The 18,705-nt window shown below is 41.3% G+C and overlaps 1 protein-coding gene across 1 annotated transcript; it reads right to left on the reverse strand.

The window, feature by feature from the left end:
- Positions 1-767: 767 nt before the first annotated feature.
- Positions 768-17,240, reverse strand: PLAC8L1 (PLAC8 like 1). Its single transcript, XM_010959603.3, has 4 exons — positions 17,116-17,240; positions 12,267-12,403; positions 2,094-2,230; positions 768-1,016 (listed from the first exon to the last, which is right to left on the reverse strand). The coding sequence occupies exons 1-4, from the start codon at positions 17,238-17,240 to the stop codon at positions 876-878; spliced, it is 540 nt and encodes a 179-aa protein (XP_010957905.1). The 3' UTR covers positions 768-875.
- Positions 17,241-18,705: the final 1,465 nt, after the last annotated feature.

The following is an 18,705-nucleotide window of genomic DNA, read 5'->3' on the forward strand; positions in this document are numbered from 1 at the left end:
CCTCTAGGGGAGAATATCCCCCCACCGCTTCCAGCTCCTGGTACCCAAGGCATTTCTTGGCTTGTGGCAGCATCACTCCAATCTCTGTCTCCATCTTCACACGGCTGTCTTCCCTCTGTGTGTCTCTTCCTCTGTGTCTCATCTCTTTTTCTTGTAAGGACAGCAGTCATACCAGATTAGGGCCCACCTAATGACCTTAACTTAATTACATCTGTAAGACCCTATTTCCACCCTATTTCCAGATAAGGTCACATTGACAGATACCAGGAGTTAGGATTTCAGCATGTTTTTGGTAGGAAGGGGGAGGGAGGGGACAAAATTCAACCTGTTAACAGTTGCCTTCCGAAGGCTTTGAGTGCAGGGCTGAAGATTTGCAAGCACTAGAGAGCTGTTCAAGATCAACAACCACCTGAGACTTTCTCCTTTACGCAGTCAGGACTGAAGGAGTCAGGACAACACTTCTGTAGTGCAGTGACACTTAGTGCCCAGTCCAGGTGCTAAATAAAATTAACCACCTCCTGCCCCATCACTGGTACTTTGGGAAAAGAAGCTTAGCATAAGAAAGCCATATAGCAATTCTTCCAGCTTCCCAGATATGCCTCATGAAAGGGGAAGATGGGGGGAAATGCAACATTCCAAAACCCCAGGCAGGGTGGTGGAGGGCACAAAACTCATAATCGGCCTATTGTGGCTGGGCTGGGATGGCAAGTTGTGACAAATAACAGAGTTTTCCTTGGGGATATGTACAAAGAAAGGGCACCAGTGAATACAGCAGGGGAAATCATTTATTTTCAGATTATTTCAGTGAAATTATGACGAACAATCTCTCTACTAAGAGAGGTTTGAGAGGAGTGAGGATGAGTTTTCTTACCCTGTCAAATAAAAGTTTCTTTAGTCAAAGGGGCTGCATAGATTTCGTAGAGTTGGGAGGTCCTCATCTTGAGTTCCCGGGCCACTTGACAGATGGAAAAAGGCCAACAGCAGTGCACCGCCAGCCAGTCCTCACACAGCGTGCCCTAGGGGGAGACCCAGGTCTCTGTTCAGCCACAGTCACACAGGCTCAGTTCCTTTCCCTAGGGACCTCTACAATATTACGTGGTGGCCCATCCCACCCAAGATCCACCACCACCCTTAAGTCATCGTCCAGGGACATAACTCCACGAGGTTACCCAAGTGCCAAGCAGCTAATCAATCCTTGCAGTTCAGAGACCCTCCCTTAAGGCTTCATACCTGAAACCACTGTCTCCCTGACAGAGGAAAACTCCCCTGTCAACGTCTTTTTTTTTCCTCTTAGGACTTAATATTACTAATCATTTTATTTATTTGGAATGGGTTATAAGTGCACATGGTCCAAAACTCCCACAGTAAGAAGGAATTCCCCTGCTATAGCTGTCCTCAGCCACCCAGTTACCTGTTGGGGACAACCAACATTGGCGGTTCTTACAATGCACTTCCAGATAAATTCTACACCTAGGCAAGTATATATGTATACAGTCTTTTTATGTAAATGGTTGCATTCTTCTACGCCTTGCTCTTTTTCTCACTTAAAATATTTATCTCAGGGATCATTCCATATGAGTATATAAAGAGATGCCTTTTTTTAATCTGTCCACATCTTAGTTGGTATGACACATCTGTCCTCAGTGTCATTGCACCTCCGTCTCAGCTGTGCTGGAAATTTGCTGGCTCTTTAATGAGTCACCAGGGACCTTCCAAAGTGAATTCTGTATATTGCAGATAGGCTACATTTTAAGTGAGATTATTCCAAGTTTATCCTCCAAATTTGGAACATTTCTACCTGTTATCTTCTCTTAATGCAATAAGAGACAGAGAAACAGAAGAGGCCCACTGACCAGTAATCTACAATAGGGCTCCCTTGGAAATACCCTTCACAATGTGGCATTTTGATTAATAAACATGTTAGTAACAAATGAAATCAGAAATTTCTTCCCTTTCATTTCCTAAAGTCTTCCACTAAATGTGGTGTTTTCAAGCATCTTCACCCACATTTCTTTGTTTTTTTTTTTTAAATCACAAGTTTGAAAAGCATCCAGGTTCTCATATAGATCCAGTTTTCATGTATTCACACTTACCCGTATTTTATGTCTCTCTCTGGTGCCAATTCTCAGTGCAAAGGTGGACCCAGGTAACAATGGCCAACAAAAACACTCTCCGTAATGCCTGGCGATGTCACACTCAAGACACATGGGACAAAGGAGACCACAGAAACCTGTCAATAGCCACATAAAAGCAAGCCAAGGTTCTCAGATGTACGTGGAGCAACTACACATCTCAAAGAGCATTTACAACCCTATGCAATCAATTTAATGCTGCATTGTCTCCCTGCAATCAGGGACGGAGACTGAATAACCAATTCTCAAAACTCAGTGTATGAAAATTGCCGTAACTGAGCCACATTAAAATTGTCTTCTTTTGTTAAACACCGGCAAAGCTGAACCTGCTACAATTCTGTTAGCATTCACTATGGTAATTGTTTTTCCTATCAAGAGAGAAGCATTAAATAATATTTTTATGGTTGAAACATAGCCGTTGCTTCTATTACGTTCACCTAATTTCAATATTTAAAATAGACACAGTATAAGATGCTTTTGAATAGCAGGCGTCTTTTTCTATAAATGTGATTGAAAGCTCCTTTATTGTACACTGATTCTGCCTGCTATTCTTATCAGGACTTTATTCTATTTCTCAGGCCAGAAGGTTACTCTAACGTTTGCTAGTTTCATGGAGCCACTGACACCTGCCGTAGACGCTTGGTTCCTTGAACGTAACTGGAAACAGTTTGTCATTTATTCATTCATTCATTCATCTTTAACTACTGATTGTTTCCTACAGACTCTGCATGAACCATCTAACACAGAGGTTCTGTTTTAAATACGTTTTGGGTCACAGACCCTTTTGAGTATATGATGATAGCTATGAACTTGCTCCTCAAGGGAAGAGCAAAATACATGCACAAAGATATGCAAAATTGTGCATTCAACTTCACGGGACTCAAAGATCCACTGAAAACAATCACTGGACCACAGGTTAGGATACTGGTATACGATTAACATGTTATGTCATCTAGTATTGCAAAAGATGACAACCTTGATGAATACAAATAATCAGAACTATAAAACAGGAAAAAAAAAGCACTAACCATAACCTTTAAAAAATGTATTCAATAAATCTTATTGAGCCATAATTTATAATGTACAAGAAAATGCACAGATCATAAATGTTCAGCTGGATGAGTTTGGACAATCATATTCACCCAAGTAACCAAATGTGCAGAACATAGCCCTCACCCCAGAGTTCCCTCGCATCCCTTCCCAGACAATCCCAATCCTCCCAACCCTACTCCAGACACAACCACTATTCTGATTTCTATCTCCATAGATGAGTTTTATCTCTTCTTGTACTTTATATAAATGGAATCATGTTTACTTTTGTAACTGGCTTCTTTTGTTCAACATCATGTTTCTTGAAATTCATCTATGCTGTTATGTCTATCTTTAGTTTGTCATTTTTATTGTTAAGTAATATTCCAATCTATAAATATTCCACAAATTGTTTATCCATTCTCTCATTGATTATTCCATTTTTTGCTACTATGGTAAGTATCATGAATATTCATATAAAATTTCTTATGTGGACAAACATTTTCATTTCACTAGGGTGGATTCCTGGAAGAGGAATTGCTAGTTTATGGGGTAGATTTATGTTTAATTTCACCAGAAATTCACAAACAGTTCTCCAAAGTATTTTTACCAATTTACACTCTCACTAGCAATGTATGAGAGTTTGCTGTTCTACATCCTCACCAACATTTGCTATTGTCAGTCTTTTTTATTTTGTCCATTCCAATGAGGAGTATGAACCGGTAGTGATCATAGCCTTCTAGTGGACCAGATACAAAGATTCACATACCAGGTCACTAGTACACTAGGAGAATTTCCTGTCAAAGACCTGTCTTTGCTGCCTCATCCCTCCCTCCCTCCTCAACAGTGAGGAGTATGGAGTCCCACTCCCAAATTTAGTGTCAAAGAAGCAAAAATCTAGGAACACTGTTTTATCTTAGAACCTCCAAGGGATATGCCTGGACTCTGGACTCCTGCAATTTCACATGGGGGGTGAGGTAGCACATGTGCACATAGAGCATGAGGACTGGCGGGGCAGGAGGACAAGGAGTAGCCTATCTGCGAGGAGCGGAACATCTGTTTCATCCAGCTCATCAGGAATTTAAGATAATTGCTAAATCATGTAGGCATCATTGGTCCAAAGCAAACACAATTCAGCCTTGTCTGGGATGTTTTGTCCCACATTAAAAAAAGAAATCGTTACTCCTAGTGAGATTAGCACTGACAACTGCTACGAAGGTCAGAAGACAGCAAGTGGCCCATGAACTTGCAGTGAGTTCAGAGTGGTCATACCACATGCGACCTTGAATTAGGGGATTTTGAATCATGGCATACAAAAATCAATGAAGTCTCATTGCATGCATGGATTACAAAATACTGCAGTGTAAAATCTCTGCAAATAAAAAATTAATCAAAAATTGCATAATTATAAATCTGGTAATCTAAATGAATAATAAATGATGTTTATACATTGCCTGAACTGCTCCACTTTAACTGGCAAAGAGACATGCCCACCATCCTCAGTAAGTACATTATAAAGAAGTTCTTGTTCTGTGCCTTGGAACTCCTGTACCTTCCTTTATTTTTATTTTTTTAACTTTTTTGGGGGGATGGTAATTATGTTTATGTATTTGTTTATTTGCTTATTTATTTTAAATGAAGGTACTAGAAATTGAACCATGCCTTGTGCATGCTAAGCACTCACTCTACCACTGAGCTATACTCTCCCCCTTCTGTACCTTATTTTTTTGACTCATATGTCTTTTTTAATGACACAAGCTGTTAACGTTATCTTTAATCCTTTCCATCGTATATCCATGTTATCTAAGTGTTCGTTAGAAGGCGGTACTAGATACTAAAGAAAACACGCCCAAAATTCAATTACCTTGGGACAGAAGTCAGATATGATAAGAAAACACTATGAAAGCCAAACTTCTATTATATAATAGCTAATATTTGTACAGATTTCACCATGTGCCAAGTCCTGCTAAAATACTTTGCGTTTATTAACTCACTTAATTCTCACAACAATCCTACAATCCTATAAAATTTACTTATTAGGCTTGTTTTACAGATGAGCAAACCGATGTCCAGAGGACTTACGTCATTTGCCCGAGGTCATATATTTATTAGGAAGGGGCAGAGGCCAGATGCAAACTCCAGTAGTCTCGCCCCAAAGTCTTAACTGCTACACATAACACATATGCCCATACGTTCTCATGTTTTACGTATTTATCTAGGATGCCACAATGTGGAGTTTTGTGTTCCAAGACAGTGTCCTCACTACCACTGCTTGATATTTACTCCTGTGGGAGAGTTTGAAATCATGCAACTTCTTTACAAAAGATCCTTGGGTCAGGTGTACTGCGATGTTGTGCAGCAGGATAAACACTGTCGGCTCACGGCTCAACAAGAGGTGCACAAGGGTAAGATGATGAAATCCTGTCTTTAAGAGTCTCGAGGAGCATGGACCGGATGTCTAATAAGTGACATCCCATTTACTTTTTACAAGTCCCAGATTATAACCCTCAGGTTAACAAGAATAAAAATTTCCATTTCTTTCTAAAAAGAAAGTGTCTCGAGGAGGAAATTTTGCTGCATATATAACAGAACAAGCGTAAGTACCCAGAATACACACAGAATTCCTACAAATCAGTATATAAAGGATTAAACAAAAGAAGAAAATAGGCATGGGACAATGAACAAGTAATTCACCGAAGAGGAAAAACAAATGGCCAACAGTAAACATGAAAAGCTGCTCAATGTTGTTAGTAATCAGGGGAACGCATATTAAGACCATCAGAAACCATTTATCACCAATAAGAATGCCAAATTTTTCTTAAGTTTTTAAGTGTCAAATGCTGTGTGGCACCATGGAGAAATAGGTACTCCATACACTGACAGAAGTAGAAATTGGCACAGTCACTTTGGAAAGCAATTTGGCTGAATCTAGTAAAATTTTAAATACTCTGGGATCCAGTAATTCCACTACTTACTATCTACCCTAGAGTAATGCTTACACATGCACACAAAGAGGCGGGTACAAGGATATCCACCACAGCATTATTTGTGGCTTCAAATTTAAAACAAATGTGCATTAATAGAGGAAAGTGTACATAAACCATGATGGTGCAAATCACGCTAGGTAATAATTAAGAACTCAGTGAAAGACCAGTTAAGAACCAACAGAGCTAAATCTCCAAGACATATTTTGAGTTAAAAAAATCAAATTGCACAATGATATGTGCAGCATAATACCATTTATGCTTTGTTTAAATAATATATATTACTAATGGATGCATATATAAATAGGAAAAGATCTGAAAGGAAACCCTCCCAACTGATTTAACAAAAAAGAGGAATATGGTTCCCTTTTCTGTAACGTTTCATTTTTTAAAAATAAAGTGAATGTATTCATGTGTCATTTGTGAAGTAAAAAAAATATATATATGCAAGTATATGCATACGTGTGTATATGCACAAATATATATGTATTTTTTTTAAAGCAGCTCAGACTCAAAAGGGATACAAGCCATAAATTCAGCCTCTTCCTCTTACACCAAAGTCCTGGTGGTTATGTCAGCACCCACAGCCTAAATGTTCCTGGCTTGTTCTGAGATGAGCTCCACCCTCACACATGGAATGTGGTTCATTATTCATCTAACTCACAGGCGAGTCGAGATAAAAAGAAGAAACCTACACAAAACCGGAGTGTGGAGCCCCAGAGAGCAGAAGTAGGAAAGGTGGGTGGAAACTGCAGCGAGGCACATTTCAGATCAGTTATCACAAAAAGGCAGAACCATCTAACAATAAGAGATGCTCAGAAAAGGAATGGGCCACACTCATACATTGTGGGTGGGAGAGTAAATTAGCACAACTTCCAAATGGAAAGCCACTTCGCAACATTTATCAAGATTTAAAACTGTACATACTACCTGACCAGCAGGTTTACTCCTCTGTAATTATCCTGCAGATAAACTCACACACATGCAAAATGGCATCTGTATGAGAATAATCACAAAGCATTGGTTTAAAACAGCAGAAAGTCTGGAAAACACATAAAGGTCCACTAATAAGAATTTCTGAATAAATTAAGTACATTCATACAATGAAATCTATGCCGTAATTTAAAATATTAGCTCCAGAAGTGCCGATGTGTTCTGATTGCCTGTTTGTTACATTAAAACAAAATGAAGATGCAGAACTGTATGTGTTTACTGTTCTATTATTTGTGTCAATTACATACACCACATACAGCAAAAAGTCTGGAAGGACAGATACCAAAATATTAACAACGGTTATCTCTGACAGCCAAAATTATAGGACACTGCTTTTTTCTTTTATAGCCTTTTGTATTTCTCTTTTTTTACAATGATTATACAATACTTCCATAATAAAAAGATCAACCTATTCTCATTTAAAATTTTTATATCTTTACAAGCATACAGACTACATCTGGGCTCAGGTAAGAGTGCTGGCCTCTTGGAAGAAGGGGGGCAGCAGAGCAAGAATGGAGTTCCTGCTCACCATACACCAGAGGGCCAGGTACTTATGTGCATGGGAACCCATTCAAAATCATATTTTCTAAAGCACTGAGCTAGCTCCAAGGGAAAGGAGCCGTCCTCCCTGGAAATGTTCAGAAAGCCAAGGCTGTCAGGTCCTTGCCAGGCCTGCTGCAGAGAGGATTGAGACAAACTGGTGAAGGGCAAATCCAGCTGACCACGATATCCCTTCTGATTCTGAGGCTTTATGATTCTTTCACTGAAGTGCAGGAAAGAAGGAAGCAAGTGAAAACACAGGTTAAAAGTCATTCATTGATGTGTCATTCAGGAAATACTTTAAGCACCTCCTATTTATCAGGTGCTCTGGGCACTTAGAGCAGTGAGCAAGACCAGGGATCCGGGTTCTCAGAGAGTGTACAGTTTACCCAAGAAACAGTTTAGGGACATGAATCCCAGTCGGAGGCCTTTTCACGCCTCCTTCCGCTTCCAGAAAGCCAAAGAAAATGCTGGCCTGCTTCACCCTACCCACCTTGGGCATCTGACGTTTCCTCATCCATACGAAGCTCTTTACCACCTGGTGCTTGTGATGCCTCCACAGGGGAGGTAGTTTGAGTGGCTGGTTCTTTTCCATCTTTCAGGTATCCGCTTCAGTCAGGTCCTCAGGGAAGCCATCCTTTACTCAACCCCTACAGTTTCCTTTCAAAACACACTGTTCATTTCCTCCATGGCACTTCACACGACTGCGATTAATTTATTTGCTTATTGTCTATCTCCTCTCAGAGGCCATCTCTGTCTTATTCTCTCTGACTGATGCCTGTCACACCTATCACATGACTGCACATCGGCAGGGGCTCAGTAAATATTGGCTGAATTAATAAACAATGTTGATGACACCTCCCACATAAATCTCCTCTGTGGCAACATCACAAACACCCTCAGCTGGAACAGCTGGCCTTTCACCCACAAGGCAGTTTTGCAGCCACTTATTTCAGCGTGGCTTCATCTTCACATCTGAGCTTTCAGGAGCCACATGTCCAGAGGACACAGAAGCAGCCATTTTCTAATCCCACTGCAGTGTGAATTCAGATGAAAGCGCAGAGGTGGGAAGAGGGAGCCAGTTAAAAAATATAATTACAACTAAATGAAGAAGCAAAATGTCAAAAAGAAATGGAAATCATTGCTGTTCATAATGTGCCCTTTGCTTAATGGATGACAAACTGTAGCAATAACTCCCAACATCTAATGGAAAACTGTCCTGGGATGGGAATCTGATGTGAAACAAAGTTGTGCAAAGAAGCTCTCCTTTTTGTTCCCAAGTTTGTCACAACTATTGTCACAGTGATTTGCTTGAAATTAAACTTTGTGAATGAAGTAAACAAAGGAGGGAAAAAAACCCAAGACTCACAGCAGTCATACTCCAGCAGTGCCCTGGGAATTATGGTGTAGGTACTGAGTATATAAAGTGATACTGCCTTTAAATTCTCTTCCAAGACAATGGCTTAGAGGCACGATGAGCAGTCACAAAATGGAGGTCTATCCAGGGAACAATAATGAGGGCACAGAACATTTGAGATTACCTGGTACTGTATATCCTTGTCCTTTCCTCCATGGCTCATGCCCAACTGTAAAGAATACTGTATTCTCCAAATGTCCTTCCTTCTCCCTTTGATAGAATGCTCTCTCAAATGACCAAGCCGGGAACCCACAGAAGACCCAGTGTGGTTGGTCTCCTGAATATTGATGGGGGTGGGGCGCAGAGCTAAGCAATGCTTAAGGCAGAAGGGGTAACGAGTGGTCCTTTTTTGATCAACTTTTTAGGTACTCTTGGGACTGGGCAGCAGACAGTTTAAGTCTCCTGACTCAACTCTCTGCCCTCAACATACTGGAGGATAAAAATTTATAATAACGAATATTAATTCCTAAGATTCATTAAGTGCATTGTTGTACATTTTGTCGGGATTTTCATGGGCATAGCAGCCCCATCTTAATTTAGGAAATTATCCCTTCACTATTGTGGGCAGTATTGAGAGAACTGTCATTCGAAATGCCCTGGCCTGGCCAAGCAGCAGGCATAACGTAGGCTAGTCAAATTGGGCTCGACTGCTGAAACATCAGTTCTCAGACAGGAAAGCAAAAGGATAGAAACATTCAGAGTCGACCAGATTGTCAGCTAGCTCCTGATAATGCATTTCGTCCTTTCTGAACTTCGTTTTTAGTTGATTTCTTGATTTTGTGAGCTACTCCACAGCCTTCTAATGAAATTCAGCATTTGCTAGTGTATTGGTTTCCCAGAGGGAAGCCAAAACAAAACTCCACAAATGGGGTGTCTTAAAACAATAGAAACTATTCTCTACTGGAGAATTCTGGAGGCTAGAATTCTGAAATCAATGTGTTGGCAGGGTGGTTCCTTCTGGAAGCTCTGAAGGAAAGCCTGTTCCACGTCTCTCTCCAAACTTTTGGTGGTTGCTGGCAATCCTTGGCATTCCTTGATTTATAGATGCATTTTTCTCATCTGTGCCTGCCTTCACATGGCCATCTTCTCCACGTGTTTGGGTACAAATTTCCCTTTTCTCATAAGAACATCAGCCATTGGATTATGGCCCACACTGATCCAATATAACCTTTTTACTTCACTATAACACAAAGACCCTATTTCCAAATAAGGTCACATTCAGAGGTTCCAGGTAGACATGAATTTTGGGGGACACTATTTAACCCAGTACAGCATGCAACAAAAAAATGCTGATCCAGTTATGTTCCACACCAGTGTTCAAGAGTGAGTTCTATGCATTATCTGCTTTAATCTTGACAACTTTCAAGCACCTTTTTTAAAATCCTCATTTTAAAGGTGGAAGAATACTCTGAGAATTCGTTCAAAGTCAAATGGCCAGTAAGAGGCAGAGTTAAGATTCAAGGTGAGGTCTATATCCAATACAAATGTGTTCTCCTAACCACTACATTACATTCCAGGCTTTGCCCTACTTGGAAATGTATTGATGACCCTCCCCCCTCAACCCTCCAACTACAAGCTGTAAAAGGAAAATGGTCCACTTCCCAATCTGGGGCTAGGTCTCCACATCTCCACATGGCAATTCTGCCTTCTCTGTACTTCAGTACAAGATGATAACCAAAATCAGAGTATCTGGAAGAGAACCAGGAAGAATCCTCAGAGAACCAGAGAAGGGCTGCCACGTTGTCTGCTCAGAAGTCCACATGGGTAGCCATGGCAGGAAGAAACCTGCTGAGCTCTGGGTCATATGGGCAAAGGGACAGGGATGGAGGACAGGGTTTGGTTCTCAGCAGTCTCTCCTCTGAGGCCCAGGCAAACAGTGAAGGCTCAGGCCTGGATGATCAGAGCACCAAAAAATGTTGTTAGAGCTTATGCCTGAGCAAGATTTTTGGCTGAATAAGGATTTGGATCATGTAACAGCTCGGAGCTCTCCGAACTGATCCATCCTGTGAAGATTTAGGACAAATTCGGATCTTCCCAGAGGCCTCCAAAGGGTGGAGAGAGCCGCATTCTTCAAAAAATATTAAATCCAGGGTCTATTGAAATTAAGAGGCTGGCCCTCATCCATTAAAGGGATCTTCCCCCTTCCAAAAAAAGATTCTGTGACCAAGTTGCTCCCTAGGGCAAGAGCATCAGGTCCTGGAAGGGGATACTGACATGTGGTACCAAAGATGGGTCAGAATGTCCTCAGGTGAAAATAGAATCAATGCACTTTGAACGTCAAACCCAGGGGGAGATCATGTACCTAGAGGACGGTGTTGTTGGTACGTCTTTATAACTACACTAGTGTCTGAAAAGATTTCAGTCAACAAAGGGGACTTCATTTTATGATCTGTTATAAGAATACTTACTACATTTTCCTTATAGAAATACTAGACAGATAAGCAAAAAGAAAAATTATCCACTAGCCTACCATCTGGAGACACCTGCTGCAGACATTTGTATTTATATCCTTCCAGGTATTTTTCTAAACATTTCTTCCCCAAAATGGTGCCTAACGTGTATAGTTTTATAATCTGCTTCTTTAACTTAAAAATGCAGCCAGATATTTTTCCATCCCAGCATGCATTACTCCACAACGTGACTTTTCATGGCTGTGTAATTAACTCATTGTATGGATGCCCCCAGTGAACATTTAGGTTGTTCCAGACTGTTGCTATTATAACCAATGCTGCAAAATTTAATGATGCTGCTAAATCTTGGTACATGATTTATTTCCTTAGACTAAATGCCTAAGAATGTAATTACTAGGTCAAAGGCTACATAACATCTGAGGTCCTTTTTGTATGTATTACTAACTATTCGCTGGGAAGCCTGTATCAATTTATACTCCCACCAGCTGCAGATGAGAAAGCCCATTTTGTACATCTTTGCCTATGTGGATTTTGTCATTTAAAAACTCCTTGAAGTCACCCACATATTCTATAAAAGCATTCACATTCGTGAAAAACAAGATTTTTCCTGCCAAGGAGGGCATCTACATCCCTAGAAGTTTAGTCTAGCTTTTCTGAAACCATTTACTTTCTGTCCTTGGGCCTGTTGTAGCTTTGATACTCACTTATGTCTTGGGAAAGAAAACAGTACAGAAGAACTTAAATGAAGAGGAAAACATACAAATTCTCCTATCTCTGCAGACACTGAAGAGGCCGGTGCTCCAGTCCCCACCAGTCTGGACAATCGCTGTGACTGTGGTCCTGCCACTGGCTCCCTGGACAGGCTGCTTCACCACAGCCTGGGCTGGTGCATGGCTCCTGGAGAGTCAAGGATGGTGATTAACTTGGAAACAAAGAAGACGGTATCAGGCTGAGATAGAGTGATAAACAGACAGGGACCCAGTGATGACAAGTGGCTCTTATTTCATAGCCCAAGCTGACCTCACTGTCTCCCTCCCTCCTTCTCCATCACACCTTCTCCTCTAATTTTTTGCCCCACTTGTATTAATGACATTATTATTCCAGGTCCTGTTACTCAAATTCAATGTTCAGTCTACTTTCTCAGTGTTTCATGATAGTTAAATTGACAAACTTGGAACCAAGAGACTTCAGTTCAAACCCCAGCATGCCCGTTCCTGGAAGCTTGACCTCAGTTAAGTCGCTTAATCCCTCTTTTGCTTTCTGTTTGTTCAAATGTAACATGAAAAAACTAGCTCACAGGTTTATTATGTCGACTGAAAGACATATAATTAGTTTACTGTGCCCAGAGCATGTGTAACAAGGTGACCCTGAGCGAGGCTATACCCCAGGGATTTTGAACCTTTGTTGAAGACAAATAAGGAATTGGACTAAGCTGGTACATCTAAATCTGGATGAGGCTACTGAAATTGAACAGGCAGCATCATTTTAGTGAATAACCCAGACTTCAGAATATGTCTTGATATCGAACTACTGTATGATTGTCCTAGTGCAACCACAAAGTACAACTTCGGTTTGCTTTTCCCTGAAGGGAATAGATACTCCACTCAATCATTCTGAAATAGAAATGCAGGCCCAGGGGATGGGCTTCAAAAGTGAGGTGAGAAAAAACATCCCTCTCTTTTTGGGCTGAAAGTCAGTTTTGCCTGAACTCCTACCGTGGAGATAACTGGAGTCAGTCCTATCGTGAAGGGTAAGCTGTTACCTGGCCTCGTGGCAGGGGCAGGTCAAGAGCAGGGTCGAGGGTCCCTAGAATGAGTCTGAGCCTCTGCATGCGGTCTGTTTTGTGCTTCCCTTTTGGCAAGCTTCATTAAGAGTCCGTACCTGGTCTCCAGGGTGTTATGAAGAATTAAAAAGCCTGCCTCAAACTCATACTTGAGAGAAAATAAATAAGAGGCAAGAGAATTTCTCCTCTAACAGCTGTTGTTACAGTAATAGTCACCAAAGTTCACCACCTGAGACACACAGCCCAAGGGCCAGGGCAGAATACTCCTGAGCATCCTTAAGGCCACACACGGGGGGCATCTTGGAAACAGCTGGGGAGCCTTTTGAGAACCTCTGATTTGGGACAATAAATCAATGGGATTTTGTGTTATCATAAGGGGCACTGTTATTAAAATCCACACCTCTTTTTCATTCTACTAACACTACCCAAGTCTACACCTTCCCAAATCTGACAGCCCATTAGCTTGTTAAGAAAAACAAATTCCCAAGTCTTACCCCAGACCACTGCATAGGTCTCCAGGGAAGAAGTATAGAAATCAGTATTCATAACAAGGTTCCCAGGCAGTTCCCATGCAGTCATCCTGATACCAGCCTGAAGCCCAATACTGGTGGATTTGGAGACCACTGACGATCACTGCACTAGCTTGAGTCTCCCATTAGGTAGGTGGTGATGTCAGTGTAATAGAGATGGCAAGTAATAGGAGGTAGGGTGGAACTGGGAAGAGGATGCTTGGAACACAGCCAGGCTACAATGTCAGTATGGCATCAGGAGCATCCTGGCCAACAGGTGGCCAAGCTACACCAGAACTTGGAAGAGAGGTTGGAGTTAGGAGCTACCTGTCTAGAAGTGTGAAGTGGAGCTATGAAACACGCACACCATTAGGCATTACAGACAATGCTTAGGGCCTAGCAAGCTTTTTAAGAGCCTGCAAAAGCGTTTGAGACCTGGAAAAAAAGTATTGGCTACAAAATATAAAAATTGCAAAGTAAAAATTAGTTAATTCTCAATTAAACACAAAAATCTAGCTTTGTATCTGTCTCATCAATTGTCAAATTTGAAATTCACACGTATTTTATTACATTTGAAAACAATTTATAATTCTTTCATTTTGGGGGAAAAAAATCCCAAGAATGAATGAATGCTGAGAAGCAGCAATCACAAATTAATTACTCATAGCCAAATAATTTCAAAAGCAAATTATAAACATCTTTTCCCTTATTGTACAGCAAAAAAAAAAAAAAAAAAAGGATATAACATATGGTATGGGTATGTTTTAATATGTTTGTTATGATGTGGGTTAGGGCCTATTGCTATGGACTGAACTGTTTCTCCCCAAATCCATATGTTGAAGATCCAGCCCCAGTGTGACTGTCTGGAGAGAGGTAAGTAAGGTTAAATGAAGAATAGGGCTGGGCTCCCGGTCTGATAGAACTGCTGGCCTTATCAGAAGAGGACGGGCCATATAAGCACACAGAGAGAAGGCTACAGCCCAGGAAGGGAGTCCTCACCAGGACCCAGCCATGCTGGCACCGTGATCTTGGACCTCCAGCTTCCAGAACTGTGAGAAAATACATACCTGCTCTTTATGCTATCCAGTCTATGGTATTTTGTTATGAAAGCCTCAGCAGACTAAGACACCCATGAAGATTTCAAATTGGTCCTGAAGAAACTACTTCTATACATATCTTACCCCCCTACTTCCGTGTGAACCCCTGGAGGTTAGGGGGCACTTGCTAATTCTCCCTGTATCCCCAGAACCCAGTGCCCTCCTTGAAACCTGGTGGGTGCATATTTGTTGAATTGGACTAAACTGAATTCACCTATTTCTTCCATCATATTTAAGTCCTCCTCAAATGTAGCTGTAAGTTATATGATCTTAACTGTGTTTCACTCTCTAGTAAAGGCATAACTCTCAGGTGTGAACTGATTACATAAAAACAGTTTTTGAGAGCAGCCTTAAATCTCCTTGGTCCCCTCCACACCACCCAAGGCATTTACCTCTCAGTGTGGTCCCTACAAATTGAGGACTTTGATTATTGTACTAAGAGTTTCCAATGATTTTAGTAAAGGAATTTCTTAGAGCCGAGCCCCTAGATTAGATTTTCCTTTGAAATCCCTTATAGCTTGGAGGCCTGGAATAGAATTTTCTGTTTCTGTCTCAGCATTATGTGTGTAACACCTCTTATTATGGTGAGGAAGCCTGTCCTGTATCTATTCCAAATCAAATAACCAAGAGGATACCTTTGCCTTGGTGGGGGAGAAAAATGGTTTTTTGTGTGTTTACCTAATTTTGAACTCAAGAACTGTATTGGTTTCTTTCCTTAATACTCTGACTCCTTGGTGATTTTTAAACATTAAAATGTTTGAAATGACATGCACTGGCTAAAACATTTCAGTTCAGGATCATAACAAACATGTCAAAAACGAAATAAGTATAGCTACCCTTCACTCAGCACCTGCTATGTGCTGGGCACTTAGTAGGTCCTTTAAGAACTGAATAATTATTCAGGGGCTGCTACAGGTATCAAAGTAAAGTAGCTATTGCAGCTTCCTGCATAGCTTTTAGCTCTGTATGTAACCCCAGAGAGGCAGAATCTTTTCTTACCATTAATAGGAATGAGTTTGGAAGTAGTGGGTGAAGTTGATGGTCACAGCGTCTAAACCAGAGCAGCTATCCATTTGCTATCAAATTCAGCAAGTTCTTCATTTATTGGGAAGAGATCAGAGCTTAGATTCAGGCACACTGAAGTTCAAATGTGCCTCAGCTGCTTTCTAGTTGTTTGACCTTGGAAAACACAACTTGTCCCAGCCCTGAACTCTGGTCTCCTCTCCCATAAACTTGGATTTAAAATATCCTACCTCCACAGTTGCCCTGAGGATTCAACAAGATCATGTACGTGGCGTATAGTAGGCATGCATTCGATGGCAACTACTGTTATTATTTAGCTTAAGGGCCTTGCACATATCCTAGGGCACTCTGCACACTTCTCTAAGAAACAAAGAGTGGAACAAGAAGACCTGGGACAGTTTCTCACTTGTCATATGTGCTACCCAAATATCTTAAAATTCAATTTGGGTGACCAATCATCCCAATTTGCCCTGGACTAAGGGTTTTCCCAGGATGGAAAACTTTTCAGTGCTAAAATTAGGACAGTCCCAGCCAAACCAAGAGGGTTGGTCACTATGAAAGACAGAAGCAGAGAGGCTTCCACTGGTGGGAGGCAGGAGGCTATATCCAGTCATTCCAGTTACTGGCTCGTACGGAGCAACAGTGTCAGGAGAGGGATGAGATACAGTCCTCCCCCTTCTCAGCCTCACTCTGCCCTTCCCCTCTTCTGGCAGCTCAGCACATTCCCCACCGCACGTCCCCACACACCTGATGCTTCGGCTGGGGCGTTTCATGTTGCTCTCTTCCTTAATGAAACTTGAAGTACTAGGAGTTTGCTCTGCCTTCCACTGAGGCCTCCTTAGTTATTTCAAACTCTTAACTGAAGCCAAAACCCTTGAGTTTTGATTTCAAAAGGGTGGAAATTACTGGCAGCCACCAGCAATAAAGTTTCACTTGGTCAGGGCTCAACATTTTAAGTTAAGAATAAAGAGACACCCTCCCACCAAAGGCAGCTCTTCTCTTTCCACCAGCCAATGAGGCCAGAAGGAACTAATCAGTTGCCCCCTTTTCAAGTGCACATGGGAAATGATAGCAGATACTTTCTTCCCAAGCCCAGTTTTCTTTTTCCTGGCTCCTCATAAGAAGACATTGATTTGATATTCCAACCAAAGAGCAAAAGCTGGTGGGGGGTGGGGGGAGAATCACCCTACTCCCTACCTCAAGTTGGAGATAAAATGTTGTTCATCTTCAGATGGTATGAGCGAAAGCAACAGAGGTGAGTGTACGTTGAGAAAGGAAACATCCTCAGGAAACTTAGAGAAGTAATTCCCAAACCAACTCATAGTAACAGGTGTTTTCTGGTCACATGGGATATCCTTTTCCCTTTGACAACAAGCTGACTGCTTCTAAACTTAGGTTCAGTCCAAAGTGAAACATCTAAAGAATGTTGCCTTGATATTCTGGAACCTGAGGTCACAGTGTAACTGACAGACACCTTATACACCTAACTGTGGGCCTGTCCATCTTACTAATTTGAAGGGAGATATTGCTGAATATATAGTGTAAATTAAATAAAAAGAAAACTTATCTTTGGTGGAAAAATCCTTTTGCTTTAAGAGCGAACTCTAGCAAACATTTACCTAGCTAAGTGTCACCTGACTTCTCCTTAGGAGACTCAAAAGGCTACAGATTCCACCTTGCCAGGTAGCTGAGGAGCAGTAGGGGCCTCTCCTCATCCCCGGGGCCGCTAGTCCAATTCAGCAAGATCACATGAGTCCCACAAATAACCTGAAAGCAGAGACAGAAAATAAGGTCTTTCAGCCAATATCGTGCTTGAAACCACCTAATGAAAGACAGCTTCCTAAAAGTTTGAGCTATGCTAGGTTGTCAAACCTCTAAGGCTTCTTAGAACTTTTAGAAATCACCTACTCTTCCATGGACCTCACTGATCACGGCAGGAAAGCGGTGCTGCTGCTTTCCTACAGCCCAGATGAACCCAGTGAACAAAGAAGGGCCCGGCTGGTGACCGCCTCCCTACTGCTCCCTATCTTCAGGGTCTTAGGAGCCTCTGAAGTAGCCTTCAGAGCACGCCTCAGGGTGTGGACAACAGAGACACTGGGGAAATGTCCCCACAGGAAAAAAATTAAGAGAAAATCACACGTTTGAGAGGACAGGTCTGCAATCATAATTCAGTGCTACATTAGAAAGACAACAGGAGGAAAACTGCCAACTATACTATATATTCTCATCAGACCCATGGAGAATGATTGTTTAGGGTTCTGCACTTCAAAGCATTTACTTGAACAGGGCTATTAGCAAAAGCCTATATAATACCTCCCAAATAAAGATCCTTCAGATACAGCTTCATAATTGCCCTCTCTCACTAGGTTCTGGGCAACTCTCATTGTCTTCTTAACCGTAAGGATGCCTCCTGCGTGAAGGACAGCCATGTTTCTTCTGCTTACCACTCTATTCCAAGTGCTTAACACGGTGCTTGGAACACAGTAAGCACTCAGTAATTTGTGGACTAAATGTGCTACACAGGAAATTCAAGTTTATAAGAATATCTTAAATTAAGAAGTGATGACTAGCTTTGCAAAAAAAGATTTACAATAAAATTCCCATGACAAATGAGCAACCATTGCACATGCAAGCCAATTTCATATTATAAAATGTCATTTGTCTCATCTTTTCAAATCAAACATTTATTGTATGAAGCGACCAAGCCAAATGCCACACAGCTCTTTCACTTAAGAAGAAAACAAATGAAAAGAGAAAGCAAGCGGAATGACAACTATTTGCGGAAAA

This window comes from Camelus bactrianus, chromosome 3 (assembly GCF_048773025.1).
Source record: "Camelus bactrianus isolate YW-2024 breed Bactrian camel chromosome 3, ASM4877302v1, whole genome shotgun sequence".
NCBI classification, from domain to species: Eukaryota; Metazoa; Chordata; class Mammalia; order Artiodactyla; family Camelidae; genus Camelus; species Camelus bactrianus.

Bases quoted from the DNA above. Each gene is read 5' to 3' on its own strand.
- PLAC8L1 (XM_010959603.3), bottom strand. From the start codon at position 17,240: ATGAGTTGGTTTGGGAATTACTTCTCTAAGTTTCCTGAGGATGTTTCC. The intron at 12,404-17,115 runs GTAGGGAGTAGG...TTGACTCTCCAG, and splicing joins CATTTTATCTCCAACTTGAG to GAGCCATGCACCAGCCCAGG. The intron at 1,017-2,093 runs GTAAGTGTGAAT...GTCTCCCCCTAG, and splicing joins GAGAGAGACATAAAATACGG to GGCACGCTGTGTGAGGACTG.